We start from the raw sequence: 21,087 nt of genomic DNA on the forward strand, positions 1-21,087 counted from the left end.
GTTTAGGGCCTTCCACAGTGTAAAAGTAAGTTTTTATGACCAAAACATTAATGGTTATAAAATCATTTTTAGTGGGTTTTTGAGGTTCAATATTTAGCAAGAATATTACATACATTCATTGCAACATGTGTAATAAGGATTCTAGCAACTTTTCTGGAATATAATTAAATCAGTCCTTCAACCAAAAAGCATTTGAACGGAAATGTCTGTGTACAACATACTGTAATTTTGTGTCAACTAAAGACTAACCGAACACAACAATGTCTTGCGGATTTGTGGTGAGTACAGGTAATTTGAGAAAGATATTTTTTATTTGTAACCAAGAAATGAATTTATTCTTTATTTTTCATTATTTTCTTGAATGTCATTTTTATTTAGAAATATATCATCAAGACCCCTCAGTACATTGTAAATTGCGTAATCTGGAGCATTTTAACACAAAAATATATTTAAATTGTCGACAGACTCTCCCGAAATAATGCAAATGGTTTTTTATCCAAAAACTGATATAATCTTTTTTTGTAAAGTTTGCTCAACTCCTTATTACCCCAAAACATATGCTGCAAATTTTGTATTTTTCTACTCGTGATAAAAATTGTTTTCAAAACATGAACTTTTCAAACATTTTAATGTATGGCCTTGTTTGGCTCACTTTTGCTTCACGGAAGGCCTTTAATATCTAAAACTTTACTTTTGAAAAATTGTGTTTTGGTCCTTCAAGCAGTGATTGTTGCGATTCCTGAATCCGGTATTTGTTAATCAATCTGTTAGTACCACTTACTATAGGGATATCAATATTGCTTTTCGGACTTGACATACTTACATGCAACATCAGTCAGAAGAACACTAAGCATCGTTTTACTAAGTGGTGGCTTGAACTTGAACGTCATCAATATACTACATGATAATCCAGAAAATCATTATGATGCGCACGAGTGCGGGGTTATGTTAAAACGCGTTTGAATGTGAACGTAATTAAATTTTCTTTTAAATGTATGTTTATCGTTGCCACAAACGTGTCATTGATCTCCTGAAATGGTTACAGCACATCGTATTAGTGTTAATATGGTTGGAATTGTTTCAAATAAAAAAATGACCTCACATTATGCACAAATGTAACATTTACAAAGCCCCCCCCCCCCCCAAGTGTGACCTAGCTCCCACCATTCCCTCCAAGTGTATGAATTTGACCTGATGAACAGACTTTATACTTATCAAGCTGCAATTGACTAAATAAACGGTATCGTATGCATTAATTTCCAAATAAGACCTTCGCCGACCTGGTTTGCCAGTAACAGTCCGCAACGTTCTATGGTACAATCTCAAAGGTGAACGTGTGTGCTGATTCACAGACATGGCAAAACAAGACAATTATATGGGTCCATCGTGGCCTACCGTCACCAGTCCGCTTGAGGATCAATGCGTCTGGACGTCTTTGTAATTCGTGGATTTTTATGATCGGAGATAAGTAAATAGTTTCAAGAATTTTGAATACTAAACTTTAGCCGAGGCTGATGATTATATCAATGTTTCCCCCCGATATATTTGATTTCCTCGCAGCCTTTCCAGTGTCTTCAATAAGACAAATATATATATGTCTGCAATTTATGAAAACAGCGTTTCAAGTGGTCTAAATTTCAAATATAAGCCCTTTTATCATGTTCAGAGTGTTCACTCAGTGTGGGTATACCACGCGATAATTTGCGTCATAAATCTCAGCTACGTCGCAAGGCCATATTTTGCTTTGAACGATGTTTTTAAACAACGATTTTTTAATTCTTCACCATTTTAAATGAAACATAACCCAGTCTACGCAACTTACAGAGCCCCGCCGTCATTTAACAGTTTTATTTAGAGTTAAGTTTCAGAAAACAATTCGACGAACCTTTGCGCAAAACCGCCGCCTAATGGAGCACTGCCAAAACATTAGTTTGGAAACAGGTTTGTCGAAATGTTTGAGAAAACTAATCACCTTATCAAACTCCATAAAAAAACACGAAGGCGGGGCTCTTTAAGCGGCATAGACTGCCCTTTGTTATAATATTTAAAATGGTCACGAAAAAGAAAAATTATCTTTGTTCGAAGTCTTCATTTGAAGCAAAATGTTGCCTTCCGACGAAGCATAAATGACGTAGTTTATCACGTTTTATACGCACACTGTAACTAATACAAATGTCCTGCTTACTACACGTCTCAATGAAATATAAATTTACCAAAAAAAGATTACAATTTCATAACCGTGTTTATGTGATGCCTGTGGCGTCAGACCTTAGGGTAAAGTATCGAATGGGAAGTCTTCATTAATAATGAAAGCTCTAAAAACGTTGAAAGGCTGTAGGTGCGACAGGCATGATATTACTTGTTTTACAATTATGTTCACAGGCAATACAAATCGCATCCAAAAAATATTTTGACTGAACCAAAGCTGTAACCGATAAGTGTTTGTCTTTACCTAAGAAAATGTCATGTAAATTGATGATTTAGTACAGTTAACTAGTTTCATATCAGTAACTGATACATCTATATGTTCTTGGTTAAACGAACATTGCTTTCATCTAGCAAGTGTATTTCTCGAATAAATTAAATTAAATGAAACCCAATTAAATGAAACCCGATGTTGGCTGAGGACGTTTTGACTATTTGTTGTAGGTTACGTTAGGCAGGATCTTTTAGTCAACCACTAAAATTTCCCGCGTAAATGTATCCATAATTAGCTACTCTTGCATACCGGACGTGTGTTTCCAGTCATGTGACCAGTGCTGGAAAACCCCATCTTACATACCCCATGTAAGATGAGTCACGCGCAACAACGCGCCACTTCTTATTTCATTTATTGTATGGTTTATGAACAATATATTATGCCATTTCAATAAAGCGCAATCAAATATATGTTTGCAAGACTTTCAATTAAAAATTAAAAATAAATAATCGTAAAAAACGCTATTTTTAGTCATTTAAAATCTCTGCGCTCTATGACGTCAGTAAAGAACGTCGCACGCGCTTTTTGGTGTAATTGTACAAATGTTCGTTTTCAACGTCATTTTTTCCACAAATTGATAAATTTAGATATGCAAGAAAAAATATCAATCATGTTTTTCCGGTCCGGATCGAAAAATCCGACCCTCGGGCACGCTACGTGGCCGGTAACTCGGCAAGCCTCGTTACCGGCTTACGCACGTGCCCTCGGGTCGGATTTTTCTATCCGTACCGGAAACACATGATACTTATATTCTCCTCGGTTCCTCACCAAGATTTATAAAAGATTCTTAGGTTAGCTTTCAAAATCTTTGCACGCTTATGAAATAATCTTCTAATTCGCACTATTTTAAACAGCATTACACCATATGTTCCACGTAAAGAGCATATTAATGTAGATACTGGCTGTTGATCGAACTTTTTGGCTACAACATGCCCCTTAACAATGCCTTTGGTCATGACAAATGCTCAAACTAGAGAACGGACGTCAAAATTGTAAAACTTGCGACAGGTCAAGGGCCACAACTCCCGAGTTCGAGAACGTAAACAAAGAGCTACGCTACGGAGGTAGGCGTCGGGCATCATGTCTCAGTCTGCCATGCTACACATGCGTTATGATCCATATATGTATGCCATTTTCTGGTTTATTTTGAAATATGTTCCCACTTATTGAACTGTATTAATAACTAAACATATAGCACTTTCGAGTTTATTTTACAGTATTTACAACATTCATTAAACATTATATAAAAAGCAAAAAATGTTCCAATTGTCGAGGTGATTGGTCAACAACCTTGATACCTTACTTTACCACCACACACGGCGAAAAATTCATTTTATAGATATTTTGTTTAATTACCTGGACATTTTGAATTTCTTAAAATTTGTACAATAAAAAATGCTGCTACGTTACTTACAACTAATTTGAAATTTAACCCGGAATTAAATGTTTACAAAGATTGATACCTTTAACAAAAAATCTTAATAACATGAACTCTGGTCTCTTCATTTAAAACAGTAGAATATAAAAAAATAATCTAAGAGCTTATGAATTATTTTTAATAAATTGTTTAAATGTTCAAGCAACCAAATACATTAAAAATCAAGTCTACTACAATGAAATTCTTAACACAATGAAAGTGTAAATAATGTACAGTCCGATTTCAGTGTGAATTTTGAAGCTTACAAGCCCTGTAGAGACATGAGAGATACTTACCAAAAGACAGTGTTCGTCTCTGCAGTGTTTGCAAAGTTCAAAATATCTTGCACTATAAACCAGCAAATTATTTCGTCCTAAAATATGGAATACATTTAACTAATCTTCCTCCATAACAATGACTTCATCATTTGGAAGTTATCTATTATCTACAACAAAAAAGATATATTCAATCATATGAAAGACTTTGGTATTTAATATGGTAAAATCCATTGAATACATTTGTCTCTAATACGCATACATCAAGAAAAATCCTTTTCCCTTTGGAGTCCATTGTCAGTTTTCCACAACAGGTGGTGAGTAACTGTTGTACACTGTGCCAAACACAACAAGCTTTGCACAAACGTTTTGTCTAGCATGACACTGCGGGCTTGTACCATGAGAAATGGATTTCTTGGTGTAGTGGATGAAGTGAACATGGCTGTAGCAGGTGCATTGGACGTTGATATAACGGATGCCATGGACTAGGTTGAAACTAGTGCCATGGACGTGGCTCTAGCAGGTGTCGTGGACCTGGATTTACGGTTGAAGTCCACAGGCCTATAGCATGGTGAATTTGGCTATAGCTGAAGATGACGACCCGGTCTGAAAGCTGAAATCTAGAATACTGAAAGAAGAAATATATCAGGAACAAAGGCCCGGCCTCGAGTGGAGGGAACAAGACATGTTGACAACCTATGTACCACTTGCCTTGTAGATCTCCTTACTTTTATAAGTAGATGAAGTAATGTTTTTATTCTCATCCAGATGAGGTGGTATGTTTCCACCTTTGAGGAACATTTCCATTTTAAATTTAGTCCATTTCACCTGGTTTGAGTCTGGTATGACAATAATGCTATCATTCTTAAACATCTTTGCCTCTTTGCTCCAAGATTGTAAGAAAGGTGGATGAAATGATGAATCTGTGATTTGACTTATTCACATAATTTCATTTAATCATTCAGGAAAAAAGAGTCCCCATATCTTTAATTTCACTAACTGGCTTGGTTTTCCAAATCCTACAGACAGTTTGTTTCCTGTGGCACCAAAGCAATAACTCATCTCCTGCCAATAATGCTTCGCAGCACTGTGCAGTGGTTATTCCAAGAAGCCACATTCTGATGTAGTTTTCCTGTACTGAAGGTTATTTATGGCCTTCAAACCTCTTAACTCATTTTTCAATTCTTGATAATGATCTGCAGACATCATTGATGCTTGCACTGTCCATTGTATTTTCTTGATACGATCTTCGAACTAGACTACCTACTTCCTCTTACAAGATGCCATGGTACTACTGACGCAAAGGAGAATTTTTACAATTTGCCTTAGAAAATGGATCTGCTATCTGACCAACATTGACCTATAGGACTGGAACAGGTTGGGCCTACGGACTTGACAAGAGTGACCCACAGGACAGCTAAGGGCAGCAAACAGTAGAAACTACCCATGAACAGCTCTCCAGCAGGATCATATACCATCTCCAGAGATATTTCCTCCCTTATTCATGTGAATACTTATAATACCCTTGAATACAGACTTTCAACTCGACCCTAATTTCCATCTTCGGCTGCTGTTTGCATCTTCAACCTTCAATCGGCTTGAATTCTGAAGGTGAAACACTCATACTTATTACTTATTAACAGTCCTAATACCTTAATTTCCAGCATCATAATGCATTAGCCACAGCTGCACTAGCTTTACAGTCAATTTGATTCTCTTTAGTCACCGTCATATTCATTTCTTTAAGGAATTCGAGACACTCGTCCCTGTCTGAGAAGCCAAGCTCCGGGGTAATAAACTCTACAGGCACAGTGGGGCGGTATCTATGTACATGAATGCGTGTGGACACAGGCACAACAGCCGATGAAAAAGAAGAGAAAGCATACACATGTTAGTAATCAAACAATAATATAAATACAATGCCTTTAATACTATTTTAAAGATGAAATAGTCCTGTTTTTAATCAAGAAAGTACTCACCAGGGGAATTATAAGCAAGTGCTGAATTGATGGTATGATTATTTGCCACTTACTGGAATATATACTTACCAAATACTCACCATGTTGCACCCAACTTAAGGCTAGGAAAACATTTATGTTCAACGAACAAGCAAATAAGGTTGTAAGCTTTCAAGGGTTAAATTAAGGAAAACATTGATAAAACAGTGTAATGCTGCTTTAGCTATTACTGTAAAGAATACTGATAAATAAATTGTGTCAAAAATATCATCTGTGAGACAAATAGATTTGCTTAATTTTTGACCTCCAAGAAAGCAAACATAGCAAGACAAATATACATACGCTTTAACTGCTGATTTAAGAGCAGCCTTTCTTATTCTTCCCACAAATTTATCCATGAGATAGCCTGCCATTTTAGGGGCATTAAGATAGAGTTGGAAAAATCTGTGGTAATTATTAAGGGCCCAGGCTGAGCGCACATCAAGTGCGTGTTTTATACACTCATCCTTCCTGTCTGCCTGACTCAGGTCTGTGAGAGCAGAGTTGATATCTACATACTTGTCAAGGAAAACAGTTCTGTTACAAATTACGTTCAGTCAATGATTAAATGTCAACAGTCCTTAAAGACAGCAACTGTTATGTTCAATAATATACAAGTATACAAAACAAACATTTCAAAACAATAATCTCATCAACCCTTATTTGTGTGCAAAGAACAGTATATTGTAATAATACCTCACTCTTCAAAAGTGCAAACAAATACTATGTTCTAGCTTACAAAAAAACTTTTGAATGTTCTAAAACAAATAAAATATCTTTTTTTGAAGGATACCGCCAAGGTTGCTAGTGTATATATAGTAAAGAATGCGATAGGCGGTGAATTCTAGCCGGTTCCCGGAAAGGCCCTGGCTGTACAGGTTCTTGAGCTGGGTCTGGCACTGGTTGTACTCCTCATGGTCACCCTGCAACAGACACATAAAGCCTACAGGTCATGCAACACAAAAATCACACGTGCCCAATAAATAAAATATAATTAATTTAAGAATTTATAAGGTAAGAGTCTACCAAATTAATACGAAAAAGAATTCAGCCTTGTACAAAACCCTAATAGTGTATTAAGTCAACTATAAGCAATAAATACATAAAATCAGAATCAACTATGAAGCAATAATTCATAAATGGTTGAAAACCCTTTGACAAATGGTTATCATTAAACAAACAAAATCATACTTGATCTTCACAATAGATCTCACCTTTTCCATGGCAATTCTAGCATGTGTCTCGTACACGGTGACAGTGAACTCGTCTTGCACTCCCTGGACCTGCAGAGAGAGAATCCAGCTATAAATGATTAAAAATCTTACTAGTTTCACATCAAAAACCATAATTGGGAAGGATATAGACCATCCAAAAAGGGGACGGACAGACGGATACATACATAGCCCAGAAGGTTGCTGTGACCTTGACCTTGAAGGTAGGGACAAGAGTCTAGTGTCGTACTAATCTTATTCTTTGTTGGTCACTTCCGCCATATAATTTTAATATCTAAACAGAAATAACTAAGTTATGGATATGGACCTACATAAAGGGCAAGATGGACATGAAAACAATTGTGATTTCAATATAGCTTTTACATTGTGAAACAAGGGTATAAATATATAACCTGGAGTTGTAGCATATAGCATTGGTACATACGGTGAGATCCTGGCGTATAGTCTTCATCTGTTCACAGGCATAGTGGTAGTCCATCTTCTCAGCCCAGTCTTTCTTTACCATCTCAATGGAGCGGCGTAGAACCTCCACTGGCCGAATCTTGCTTGGTTCAGGATGCTAGAGAAAACATGACATTAAAATGAAACATTCACACTCTCCATATTCGTTGTTTAGACAAGCTTTTCAAAGCACCATTGGCAAGAATAGTAGACAACCTTTTCCCCTTAACAGATTTAAGTAAATGTTTCTAATAAAACCTGTAATTGCATGTAGGTTGCCCAAGCTTACAAAGTTCCTCAACATGAATTTAAACTTTTAAAATTGAAAGTATCTGTAGCAATTGTATGTCCAACTTTTTGATTATCAGATACATTTTACGAGTTGTGCGCCAAGGGGAGTGGACAATACATAACAGTTTCACCTTTTCATTGGTGGAAGATTATGTTTATACATGTAGAATCTCAAGATCATTTGTGAATTGGTATTTTATGTTGTCGGCTATTGAATGATGACAGAATTTGCAGACAATATTGTGCCTGTTATCATCATTCTTCTAAAATGCAAGGTAATTATAAAAATAAATGATGTCAAACTAAATTATTGTCTTTGGTATGAAGTATGGACCTTTAGCTTCTTTTTGGGCTATTAATACAAATTTCAATTGAAGCAGGAGCTTTTGCATTGTGGTGATATTTAATTCAATGATGAATAAACATAGATTTTGTGATTGTGTTTTTTTGCAAGCAAGCACAAATGCCACTTAAAAAATATGTCAATGGCGTGTATTTTTACCTAATAACTTTAATACAACATTGACTTACCCCTGACATTCTAAAGTACTTTTTCTCCAGGTCCTGACAAGTGCCCACAATATGGTAGGAGCTCCAATCCATGTTGCTATCCTCATCGGACTAAAACACACAAACATGTGGTAAAAATAAATGGGTCTAAACTATTCTTAAACACTTGAAAGGATTCCAGAGAGTTGTCATAGCTTAAAGGCCTAGTTTAAGGAACGTTTGGCATGGTAATCCCCTGCTGTGCATCTCTTGTATTGCACTGGTGTGACCGCAGGGATCAATTTCCTGTGTATTTGTTAACTGTCTCAGGGCCATTTAGGGTTGACACCTCTAGAGTAGATTATTTCAATGTCTCACTAATACATATAAACAATATGCATAGCTAATAGAAGGCTTAAACTAGGTCTTTAACAGTGGCAATTACTCCACTCATATAACATGGACACAGGACTGGTCAAGTAAAAAAATGATGAATGATTTGAATAATCACATGAATTTCTGCAAAATTGTGAGCAAATCTCACTAAAAGTTATTTTTCAATGAAAACAATCTCTTTTCACAAATCGAACCAATAGTTTAGATAAGTTCAATATGAATGTGTGTCAAGAATGATATGTAAAATTTAATAAAAAACTGAAGTCATATCTATATGTAGAACTCTGATGTGTCGTCTGACAAATTACTGTCGACATTATAGCTGTTAGATTGACATTTTATTCATTTATAGAATAGATAATGATGTTGCCATTTAACTTTCAAGTGTAGGTGGCATTTGAACTGAAGGTAACAACGTTAAGCCAGGAGCAAGCAATTGGTTAAATAACCAAAAATGAGCACAATAAATACTGAAATCAATGACATTGAGAAATAAATTGAAGGTAATGGATTACTGTGAAATCATTTATGTTCGTGGGACACTAAGTAACTGTTCTTGTGCACTGCATTTGCCCTCCATGAGATCTATCTAAATATGAAGTTTCAAGTTGACAACTCTTATATTCTATAAGATGTGCCCCGGACAAACTTTAAACATGAAAATTAACAAAGGGCAATAACTCTATATGGAAGCAAGAGTAACAGTCCTTGTGCACTGCACTTGCCCTTAATGAGAACTACATAAATTTCAAGTTGATACCACTAATAGTTTACAAGATATGCCCTGGACAAGTGAAAACGGGACGCGGACGCCACCGCCGACAAAAGTAACCCCTATATGTCGCCTAGTCGGGCAACACAAAAATGATGTGAAACATAATAAATAATTCATTTGAGACAATGAGCTTATTTTTTATCGGATGCAGTAAAAGTTATGCTTCTTACATCATTGATCGGGTTGAGTGAGGATGCAATTGTGATTTTGGTCCTGGGCTTGGAGGACTCAAGTTGGTCACCAAACCTGCGGGCCCGTGACATAAGCTTCTCTGAAGATTGCCCATCAACCTCCAACTGGATCCCACCAAGGCTGAAAAAATATCCAGTTACACAAATATCAGAGTCAGTTTACATTATAGTTCCGTGCAGTCATTAAAGATAAGGTAACAATGGGTCTAGTTCAACTTAATGTACATTGGAAAAAGTGCACATCTATTCTGAATTCCATACTGCAGTATGTACTCGCATTCTAATAATCAGTCAAGCATCAATTATAGGATGTCTTAACAATCATCATAACTTATGCTGTGATCGAAAGTAGGGTTTTGAAAAGCACATTGAATAGTATATAAACCACTGTTCATAAACCACTGTTCCTGTCTAAAAATTCACTTCTGTGATTGTACTTTTAAATTGGAAACATCCCATTTTTCTAAAATGAATATATCCACCATATTTTGAGGACAACATATTGTTGACAACGAAAGTTTGATAAGTATAATTTTAAAATAATATAACTATTGGTTGCTACATTAAGTTATTGTGGCAAATGCATACCAAAAATGGCTGAATAAGTCAGTCTGATCATGTTGAGTAGTAAAACCAATACAGACATTACTGAGAATTAGAAATATGCAAACATGCAATTGACAACATTTGTGAAGTGGATACCTTGTTTTGGATTATCATTAAATGGTGAGTGAGATTAAAAAAGTTTAAAAGAAAAAAATCTTTCAGGTAATTTACCAGTCTCAAGCATGCTGGCTTGTGCTTATTTCTACCATAGCAGTAATGCATCAGAAATTATGGTATAACAACGCTATTAATTTTTTATTTACTTTTTGCCTTTCCCCCTCTGATTTTTGTTCTTCTGTTTGCCCTTCTTCTTCTGGCTTGATGTCAGAGCCTGCTGCTGAAAGGCATCCATGGGCTCTTCTTCAAAACCCTTTCTGCCCTTCTGGCCCCTACCACGACCCCGGGCCCTCTCATGCTGACCCCTACCTCTCCCTGCACGACCTCCAGTTTTCTTTCCACTAGAGAATGGAATGAAATCTGTATGTGATGATCGACTTGAGAGAGAGCTGCTGCGACTCCTAGATCTACTACGTGATCTAGATCGGTACCTGCGACGACTTCGACCTGGGGAAGACACTCTTCTTCTTCGTCTGTCTGGGGACCTTGACCTACTTCTGGAATATGACCTTGAGCGTGATCTTGTCCATGACCTACAAATGATTGATTGAAATGTTTTACTCAATAAAAACCCCACTAAAAAGCATAAATGATTATGGTGAATTAAAAAGTCCCCTTGAGTTTAACTAATATCAGACTCTTAAACATACTGTTAACTTGTCATTGTATGCATTAATTGGTCATTATAATTAAGTCCATAAAAATTACATTAGTATAGTTAAGTTTTGGACTTTTGAGTGTTAATCGTAAGGGCAGAGCTACTGATAAACGTTGAAATTAGCGTCAATATGCTTTAAAATGTACATATTATGATTAAAAATCATACATCTTTTATCTGTTCAAATAAAAATAGTTATAAGGGTGTACTGTTACTATGATCAATTTAATACATTTTCGGGAATTACCATTTTGACCTAACAAAAGATGAACACTAACCGGTGGTGAATCATTCTTACATGGTTAATTTCTACACTGTGTTGTATTATGCAAAGGATATTAAGCCTTGTCAGTTATTTTTAATTCATTTCTGCATTAAGGATCAAGCTTATTTTATATAATTATATATTTAATATCAGGGTACCCACATTTTTCTTTAAGTAAAATTCCAGACTATTTCCAGACTTTTTCAAGGTTTTTTTTGCAAATTCCAGACTTTCTCTCAACCTTTTTCACAGTTATTACAACGAAACATTTCAGTGAAATAACTTATTTGTCATTTTTGACATTTAGTAAACAACATGTTAAATAACATCAAATATCATTTTCAAAGGGTTTTATTCTCAAAAACAAAACCTTTCCCTTTCTGAACTTCTTAGACATTTATTGAACAACATGATTAACCTTAGCATGCTGAAAACTGTTGGCCTCTGTGAACAGTGTAGACACGGATCAGCTGGCATGATCAGGGTCTAGGCTATTTGTATTTGCTACTTGGAAACTTAAAGGCTTACCTACTATATGTGCATAGAACAGTGTGGACTCTGATCAGCCAGCATGGTTTGGTGCCGGTTGATCTCCTAACAATACCAATTTTCGTAATTGGTGGATAAATGCATGCTTAAGGTAAATATAATCAAATACCACAATAAAAAAAGTTTTACTCTCTGAACAAAAACTTACTTTCTGAACATATTTAAAGCTGCACTCTCATAGATACTTTTTTAACAACTTATTTAATTTTTTGTCTGAGATAGATCAACTTTTGACGTAAATATCTGCAAACCAACGATAAAAGATTGCCAACTAAAGATCATATCGCTAATTTTCATATTTATGTTCGAAAATTTATGTTTTATGGTTTATTAATGGTTTAAAAATAAATATGCATAAAACACCAATTTTTGATCTTAAATATAAATATCTGTGATCTATCTTTTTGCCAGCAGTCTTAAATAATTGGTTTTCATGGATTTTTGCCAAAATTGGCTCGTTCCAAGACAAAAGTAAGAAAGTTGTCAAATTGTGCAATCCGTGAGAGGGAAGCTTTAAACATTTATTGAACAACTTGAACTCATAACATCCAGTGTCATTTTAAAAGAGTTGAACTCTCTTTAAAAAAATCTACTTGCATTGATCAATTCAGCAATATCTGAACATCAATCTTCATCAATCCATGGATGAAAATGCAAAATAAGTGACTTTTTTGCACAAGTTTAAAACTATTATGATCACTACTGGCTAAAGAACTGTGGTCTTCTCAATGTCTATAAATACGAGCAAGGTTAGTCTAAAGGCATGATCATTCATAGATTCACACATAGCAAATATTTGTCAGGCTGTGTAGCACTTCGCAGACTAGTAAGATCATTGCAATTAACATTCATGTATGTTATTGACAGCGTAACTCATGTTTATTTTAATGAACTAGGGCCAATTTCACGTATTAAAATATATTTCGATGAATGCATGGATCGCTAATTATCCATGATCATTAGCTACTGTAGATTAAAGATATCGTTGTATATAGCACCCACGATTCTTACTGACAGCGTATATAAAGCGAATCCCGACAGGAACCGACTTTTCGATATTCCCAACTTTTTCCCAGTAGCGTGGGAACCCTGATATATGTATGTTTTCACTTCAATGTCCCAGTAGACTCAAACAATCGCCATAACACTTAATTGAATGAAACCAAGTTGTAAAATTCACCTTACAAAATAACATTAAGGCATACAATACACTTTAAGGAAAAAAGTTATCTGTAGCTCTGAAAGGGGGAATTTGTAACTAGCATGGGTGTAATGTATAAAATATACTTTTATATTGGGGATTGGCCGAATTTAAGATGGGCCCTGACATTTACAATTCATTAGAATTGCTGACTAAAAAAATACATCTAAGGCATGCAAGCATACCTGGAAGACCTAGATCTGGACCGTGACCGGGACCTGCTGTATCGCATTCCACCTCTTTGACTGAAACCCCGACCTCTGGCACTGGTTACTCCGCGACCTCGCTTGAATGGACTGCCCCTACCTCTCTGAGCACCATGGAAACCTGGTTAAAACCAAAGGGACTTGAAGAGCATGATACAAGCACAACAAAATAATTGAAAAACAACTTTATCCCTACAATGTGAACAACACAAAATGAAGTCTTTTTAAAGCCAAAAGATAGTGCCTGAAGAAACTACAAGAATTACATTAATTTGCAGAGAATACCATTCACATGTTCCTAAAACGACCCGCTACAACAGGATTTACCTGCAGGTGACATGGGTGTGGCCCGTCCTCTCCCGACAGGGTTTGCTTCCCACCGACTTTTCTTAACAGCTGGATCAGACTGACTCTTCTCTTCACTGTAAATAACATAGTCATAATAATCATAATAATAACAATAATCATGTTTGCTAACAGACCTGAAAATCTAAAAATCTAAAAATATGACTTTGCGGAATAATAAAGGATATGTCATTTAATTAGCATCTAGTCTGAAAGTCTTAAAACTGAGATATAACAAAATGGTTTTGAATGGCATTAAATGCGAAAAATAACGAGTGACTGGAATTCAAAATAGCAAACCTTTTTGTACGTTTTTTCAGAAAAAGCCTGAAATTTTTACATTCTTCAAATATTTCCATTTTTAAATGGGCTGATTGTGATGTTCATTTCAATAGGTGAGCACAGCTAGGGTCGATCAAGCCTAGGAGCAGTTTCATAAGAATCTCGGCTTGAATGACCCTAGCCATTTCGCTGGAATAGTTAACATTTCTCAGCGATTAAAGTAAACCAAAACGTTTCAACAAAACATTTCCTTGTCTCTCTTCTTAATGACCTTTACCGAATGTAAACATCCGGGTTTCGGGTAGTACTCGTTACAGAAACACAGAAGGTGTTATTATTGAAAAAACTTATTTCACTATTATTGCACCAATAGTTCCATTTTAATCCCTTTAAAGCTTTTAATGTTTAAATGGTTAACGAAAAAGGTCCATTTAATATAATTCCCATACACATTCTGTCCAAATTTTGTGATTGGACAAAGGCTTCTTAAGTTTAGTTATTGACCAGACAAGACTAAATTATAAGTTATTTCTATAAATAAAAGGAGATAACTCTCAAGTGACTTTAGTGATATGGCTCATTATTGAAAATATCTTGACATATTGTGCCTAAACACATTCTGAACAAATTAGGAGATGATTGGACAAAAGCTTTCAAAGTTATTGATGGGACAACATTCTGGAGGCTGCCCACCATAGGTGAAACTATAAAATGTTATGTTCTTTAAATGGTATGTTCTTTAAATGGGCTTATAAAAATAGTCATATTTGGACCCCAAGTTAGTGAATCATTTAGGTAACAGGATCACAGCTGTAAATGTCTAGGGAAAACCCTGAACGTAATATAAAATTTGCAAACTTTAAAAGGTTAACTCAATTTACAGGAGCTTAAAGTGACACCATGTATAACAGTTATATAAAAAAAATATCCTTGCTTTTGATTTTTGTTAATAATACAGCAGCAGCTTAGTTTACAAGAGGCTTTGACACATAAACCAGCATTAATAATGCATCATGGTAAACTAACAATGGTAGAGGCATTTTGTCCCAGTCCGTGTGGAAGGCTGTGCCAGCTGTGAATGCAGCAGTAAGGCGAACCTTCAGAATGCCCTCCATCTTATCCTTCTTCTCTGGGGGAACACTTGCAAATGCTCGTTGAACCCAGTTCCTGTAAAAGAAACAATGTGGTATTCATAGACTCTCATTCAACCTAACTACTATTTTAAAATGTTTTTATTGTGTTCAAAATGTTTCTAGTCAATTAAATGACATTAAATGTCAATTAAGTAATTCAATTAAATTAATTTGAAACCTACAGGCACAACTGAAGCTAGAAACTCTCACTTTACAGACACACCAATACTGTACCTGAGGTTTGGTGGCCAGTCAGTTGTAGCTGCCATCTGTGCTTTGGCCTCTGCCTCACTGATGCTTTTCCCCTCAGTTTGTTTAGGTTCTGTGAGTGACGTAGGGGGCTGCTCTTGTGCCTCAGTGTTGGAGTTGTTCTTGCGACTGTTCCAAGGACTTTGGTTTTCAAAATTGTGCTGCCTTTCTGTGTAGTCCATACTGCCATTAGGAAAATCAAACGGCTGTCCACCACCAGCAAATCTTGGCCTTTCCTGTGGGACCTGGGGACGGAATGGAGGGGTTCTGTTAGGTTGACCCCCGGTAAACCTTGGTCTTTCTTCATGCCCTGACTTACCATTCATATTTCCATTCTGCTCAAACTGTTGTATCTTGCTTCGCTTGGGAATATTAAACCTTATGCCGCCAGCATTTGGATTTTGTTCTACAATGAAAAAGTGACATGAAAATGCTATAATGCCTTCATAATTATGCTTTCTACACCTTTTTTTATTTTAAAAGAAGAGCTTTATAGTAAAAAAAAGAAAATTCAAAACCTGCACCTGCTTATGCTTTCCACTACTGGAGGAATAAAACGTATCTACTATCATGAGCATTCAACAATTTTTGTAACCTGATGGACTAACTGAATTAGCATTAGTGTCTGACCCTGACAGAAAGGAAAATAATAAATAACTATTGGGCGGTACATATTATAAGTACTTGGTATTGAAATTATGAAATAACCATTTTCACTTACGCATATTTCTTGGTGGAAAGAAAGGTCGATGCTGGCCTGGCATGAACCTAGGATTAAATCCTTGAGACTGGTCTGGTGGACAATCATTGCCAAATGGTGGTGGTGGACCTCGGAATCCGGGCTGTAACAAACAAGCATTCAAAGTCATCAACTAAACAGTCAAAGTCATAATTTTTTAATTCTATTAATATCAGAACTAGATTTAAACATCATTTTATCAAAAAGTTAGATGAGCATGACTGTTTTCAATATTAAAAAGTCAATATTTTTAACTTTTGTGAAGATCAAATCCATGCCCTGATGCTCTACCAACAGACAATCTACTGTGTCGCTATAAAAGCAAGCTCATTAGCAAGACAATACGATTGCTATATAATTATATCTTATCTTTAAACACATAAAAAATTGTTGACCAAATTGGTTGGTAAAATGCATCTTTAAAATGGTTACTCTTGGAAAATTCTGTGGAGGCATTCCATAGCCAGGTGGACCACCTCCAAACGGCCTGAAAATAATAACACAGAGCTCTGTATCACTGTACGATTAAAACATATTTATTGAATTTATAACATTAACTCTATACTACTTAAACTATATAAACAGACAGAAAATATTTCAAAATCAATAGTACTTTATATACATCAGTTGAATTAATGAACTTGAGTGTTTAACAAGTGACATGCATTTCAATCACTAAAGAAAAAACTTCCAAGCTCATTGCATTTCAATCACTAAAGAAAAAACTTCCAAGATGAGCTATCAAAATCAGATTTTTTGATGAACAAGTTAGAAACTAGTCCTGCTATATGAAATTCAAAAATCAAAATTTGAACATGCCCTAAAAACATTTTACCAGTGAAGGACTCATCATATAGCAAGTTTGAGCATTGAGATGACAATAAAAGCTATTCGTTTTCTAATTCAGTTAAACTAATTCATCAAAATTTTGACTTAAATGTGAAGAGAGAGCTGTAAGAGAGTCCCTTATTGAACTTAATTTGAATGTTGCTGCAGTCCTAAGTAGGTGAAATTTTAGACCAATGTTTTATTTTTATTTGTTTTAGTAGTGCGTTGAACCTGCGTCCCCCGGATAACAGTCAAATGTGTAACAACTTGACCAAAGATCCGCCACAACGTGACACTATGTGAAATAACGACTCTAATGACTAATTCAATCCAGTTTAGATCACTGTCAGGTATATATTGAACAATTTTGTCATTTTTATTCAACATCGCTGCATAATATTACTTTAAATTCTTTTGCCCAGTGTTAAAAAGTAGAGTTGTAGCGTTACCGGGGTACATAAGAAATGTCAAAATAATAAGAAGTATTCCTGATAGCTCATTATTGTAGCTAAGTAGCTGACAAGCCTGTAAATGTTATGAACGAAGAAACACATTGACAAAAAACATACGGTGGTCTGGGACCGAACGACTGTTTGTAGTTATTCAGCTGATGATAATACATCTCTTGTGGGCTCATAGTACTGGCATTATTCATCACATTTCCACTGCTATCTCCCTGGTCATGATTGTTTTGTCCTTTCTGTGGGGACACAGCTTCCAGTGCCTTTCTGGCATTTTCCCACATTGGGTTCTCGTACACAGAGTTATCTGCCTCACTCATTATGTCCCGATTCTAAAACAAAAATATCAAGCATGTTTTTACGAACAGTTAATTCAGAATTAGTTCATATAATAATATATTGTGGCAAGAAACGGACAGTGTCAAAAACAAAACAAAAATCATTAAAAAAATGGCGATTTTCAATCTAATAAAAATTTCAATAATATTCTCTATTTTGATCATCAATACAAGGGCAGAGTAATATAAAACATGTTAGAGTTTGTTATTCAAACGATAACATACATTGATATCTAGAAGCACCATGTGAGAGTTATAAAATACTTTAGTTGCGCTCTTGTGCGTTCCAAATTCTCAACTTCTCTTCTTCCGTCAATATTTAGACTGTATCACTAAAGTCAAGCATATTTATCATTTTTATGACACAGTCTACACAGTGCGCGCATTCTGGGATATATAACTCGGTTAACTTCGTTCCTTTCCGTAAAAATACACTGTTCGGAATAGTAAACGCAAAAACTAGAACCTTGCGGGCACTTGTCCGCCCGGTTAGCTCAGTCGGTAGAGAGTTGGACTGTTAATCGGACATCCCGGGTTCGATTCCCGGGCGGACTAGGTTACTTCTGTTGTGATTGGTTAGGAAATTCTTTCTGCGACCATTCGCACTGTACCACTGCCCCTGGCATGTACAGAAGTTGTCAGTTCATTGCAGAAGTGAAGGCACCTAGTACTGGTTCACCGCCCAGGATAGTTGTGCGGTGGTTGAACTGTCACTCTGGGACCCTTCAATGTGCTCACGCCGGGACCCGGAGTATAAACTACTAACACCACCACCTTGCGGGCACTTGGAAAGATATCGGACAAAGAGACCCAAATCAGAACCGGCAGCCCAATCAACTAGAAGGCACATTTTCCGGCACTTTCTGCCGTTTTTGCCACTCAGATTTCTACAGGCAACGAATTTCCTTCGTATTTTCCTCAGGCACCCGCTTCTGGAACCAATTCCACGAAGAAGTTGCCGCTTTAGGTCAGACCAAGGAGGCAAGGTTTAGGGATGGGCTCATATCCTTTCTTCTCCTTTTTAACTTTCTGCTTCTTCAGCACCTCCTCTTCCCCCGAGAAGCTAGATTTGCAGTTATAGGTCAATCTTAACATATTTAACGTGTAGTTTTGCTGTTGTTGTTGTTGTTTGTTGTTTTGTGTGTGTGTGTTTTTTGAGTTGTTGTTTTTTGGGGTTTTTTGGGGGGGGGTTTTTTTGGGGGGGGGGGGTAGAGGGGTGGGCGGGTTAAACCGGGGTTGTATGATAATGACAGTCCACAGACACCTAAACGCAGAGCGCCTACTTTATTTGTATTCATGTAAGCAAGGGTCAGCTGTTTGGCTTTGCATCATACACCCAGGCCCCATTATCACGAACAAACTATGACATTATTAAAATTACTAATGTTTTCTATTTTTAAAAGCACATTCTCACATGCATTCTGTTGATTAACATTTATGTTGCAATATTCTAAAAAATCTACAACACAAAATGTACTATTCCAAATCGAATGTTGTGTTGGCAAAGTTACAGTGGGAAAGTTTGGAATTTTTTACCAGAAGAAATACGTAAGTCTAACACGGAAAAGACATTTAAAACCCGCTGTAAAAAGTTATATTTACATCATCAATCGCAAAATCCGTTGTAAAAATTAAATGCATAATTCCATGCATACCACAGGTATAGTTTATATGTATGTATTTGTTGAGTAAGGTGTTAAATAAATGTGTGACTGTCCTACTTACTCAATTAAACAATTTTGATGAGTTTTCTTGTTAACATTTAGGTACAAATTGATGTATTATTAAGCATTGATGTGTTAAATGAATGTATTATATTCATGTTTCTTTATGTTTTCATATTACATTTTAATACGTACCTTTCTGAAATCCCATTCTAAGCATTTTTACATGTTAAAACGATCATTAATTCTAATTATAGGCCATGACGAAAAAATGTAATAATGCTTTTTTAACAATATGTATTTTTGCGGTATTGTTCAAAATGTGTTTTTCACATTTGTGTTTTGAGTATTAATTATTTGCATCACATCTTATTTAGTGTGTGTGTGTGTGTGTCTGTGTATGTTCTTTCAGAAGGCCGCATTGTAAATAAGACGTGTGTTATGTTTTTCATAATATGATGCCTATGTCTTAATGTGTTACCTTCTATAAATAAAGTTATTATTATTATTATTATTATTATTATTACGACCATGGGCATTGGGCATTTAAAAGTGAATGTCGTGCTGGCATTAAAAAGTGAGTGTTGTGCTAGCACGACATTGGAGATTCAAAAGTGAAAGTCGTTCTGGCACGCCATTGAACATTAGGTTTTCTAGGTTTTTATTTTAAATCGAATGTTGTGCTGGCACGACATTTGACATTTAAAATCGAATGTTGTTCTGGCACGACATTTGACATTTAAAATCGAATGTTGTTCTGGCACGACATTGAATATTCAAAAATGAATGTCGTGCTGGCCCGACAATGGACATTCAAAAATGAATGTTGTGCAGACACGACATTGGACATTCAAAATCAAATGTTGTGCTGGCACTACATTGGACATTCAAAAGTGAATGTTGTGCTAGCACGACATTGGACATTCAAAAGTGAATGTCGTCCTGGCACGACATTGGACATTCAAAAGCAAATGTTGGGCTGGCACGACATTGGACATTCAAAAGCAAATGTGCTGGCACGATATTGGAGATTAAAAAGTGAATGTTGTGCTGGCACGACATTTGACATTGCTAGCACGACACTCATATTTAAATGTCCAATGTCCAATGTCGTACTACATTCACTTTTCAATGTCCAATGTCCAATGTCGTGCTAGCACGGCTTTCATTTCTTAATGTCCAATGTCCAATGTCGTGCCACCAGCACGACTTTTATTTTTGAATGTCCAATGCCCAAATTCGTGACATTCATTTTTTAGTATCCATCGACGTGCCAGCAGGACTTTCATTTTTGAATGTCCAATGTCGTGCCAGCACGACTTTCATTTTTGAATGTCCAAAGTCCAATGCCGTGCCAGCACGACATTAATTTTTGAATGTCTAATGTCCAATGCCGTGCTAGCACGACTTTCATTTTTGAATGTCCAATGCCCAATGTCGTGCCAGCACGACTTTCATTTTTG

At 36.0% G+C, this 21,087-nt stretch overlaps 1 protein-coding gene across 2 annotated transcripts; it reads right to left on the bottom strand.

Annotated features, from left to right (window-relative positions):
- Positions 1-3,671: 3,671 nt before the first annotated feature.
- On the bottom strand, positions 3,672-18,334 carry LOC128225237 (leukocyte receptor cluster member 8 homolog). 2 transcript variants are annotated; one of them, XM_052935335.1, is made up of 16 exons: positions 18,186-18,334; positions 17,731-17,954; positions 16,766-16,820; positions 16,316-16,436; positions 15,580-16,000; positions 15,239-15,379; positions 13,913-14,007; positions 13,565-13,706; positions 10,853-11,239; positions 9,963-10,104; positions 8,664-8,753; positions 7,825-7,959; positions 7,383-7,451; positions 6,962-7,091; positions 6,472-6,679; positions 3,672-5,994 (listed from the first exon to the last, which is right to left on the bottom strand). In XM_052935335.1, exons 1-16 carry the CDS (start codon positions 18,204-18,206, stop codon positions 5,838-5,840), a joined length of 2,538 nt encoding a protein of 845 aa, XP_052791295.1. In that variant the 5' UTR covers positions 18,207-18,334; the 3' UTR covers positions 3,672-5,837. The 2 variants fall into 2 exon arrangements, with proteins under 2 accessions (XP_052791295.1, XP_052791294.1); XM_052935334.1 differs by having other exon boundaries at positions 5,853-6,679.
- Positions 18,335-21,087: the final 2,753 nt, after the last annotated feature.

This window comes from Mya arenaria, chromosome 2 (assembly GCF_026914265.1).
Source record: "Mya arenaria isolate MELC-2E11 chromosome 2, ASM2691426v1".
NCBI classification, from domain to species: Eukaryota; Metazoa; Mollusca; class Bivalvia; order Myida; family Myidae; genus Mya; species Mya arenaria.

What these genes read in the sequence shown, in the direction of transcription:
- LOC128225237 (XM_052935334.1), bottom strand. Translation starts at nt 18,206, where the DNA reads ATGGTGCTTCTAGATATCAAT. An exon ending in GACAAAATGCCTCTACCATT is followed by an intron (nt 14,008 to 15,238) that starts GTTAGTTTACCA and finishes TGTTATTTACAG; the next exon opens with TGAAGAGAAGAGTCAGTCTG. An exon ending in CACTCAACCCGATCAATGAT is followed by an intron (nt 8,754 to 9,962) that starts GTAAGAAGCATA and finishes TGTGTGTTTTAG; the next exon opens with TCCGATGAGGATAGCAACAT.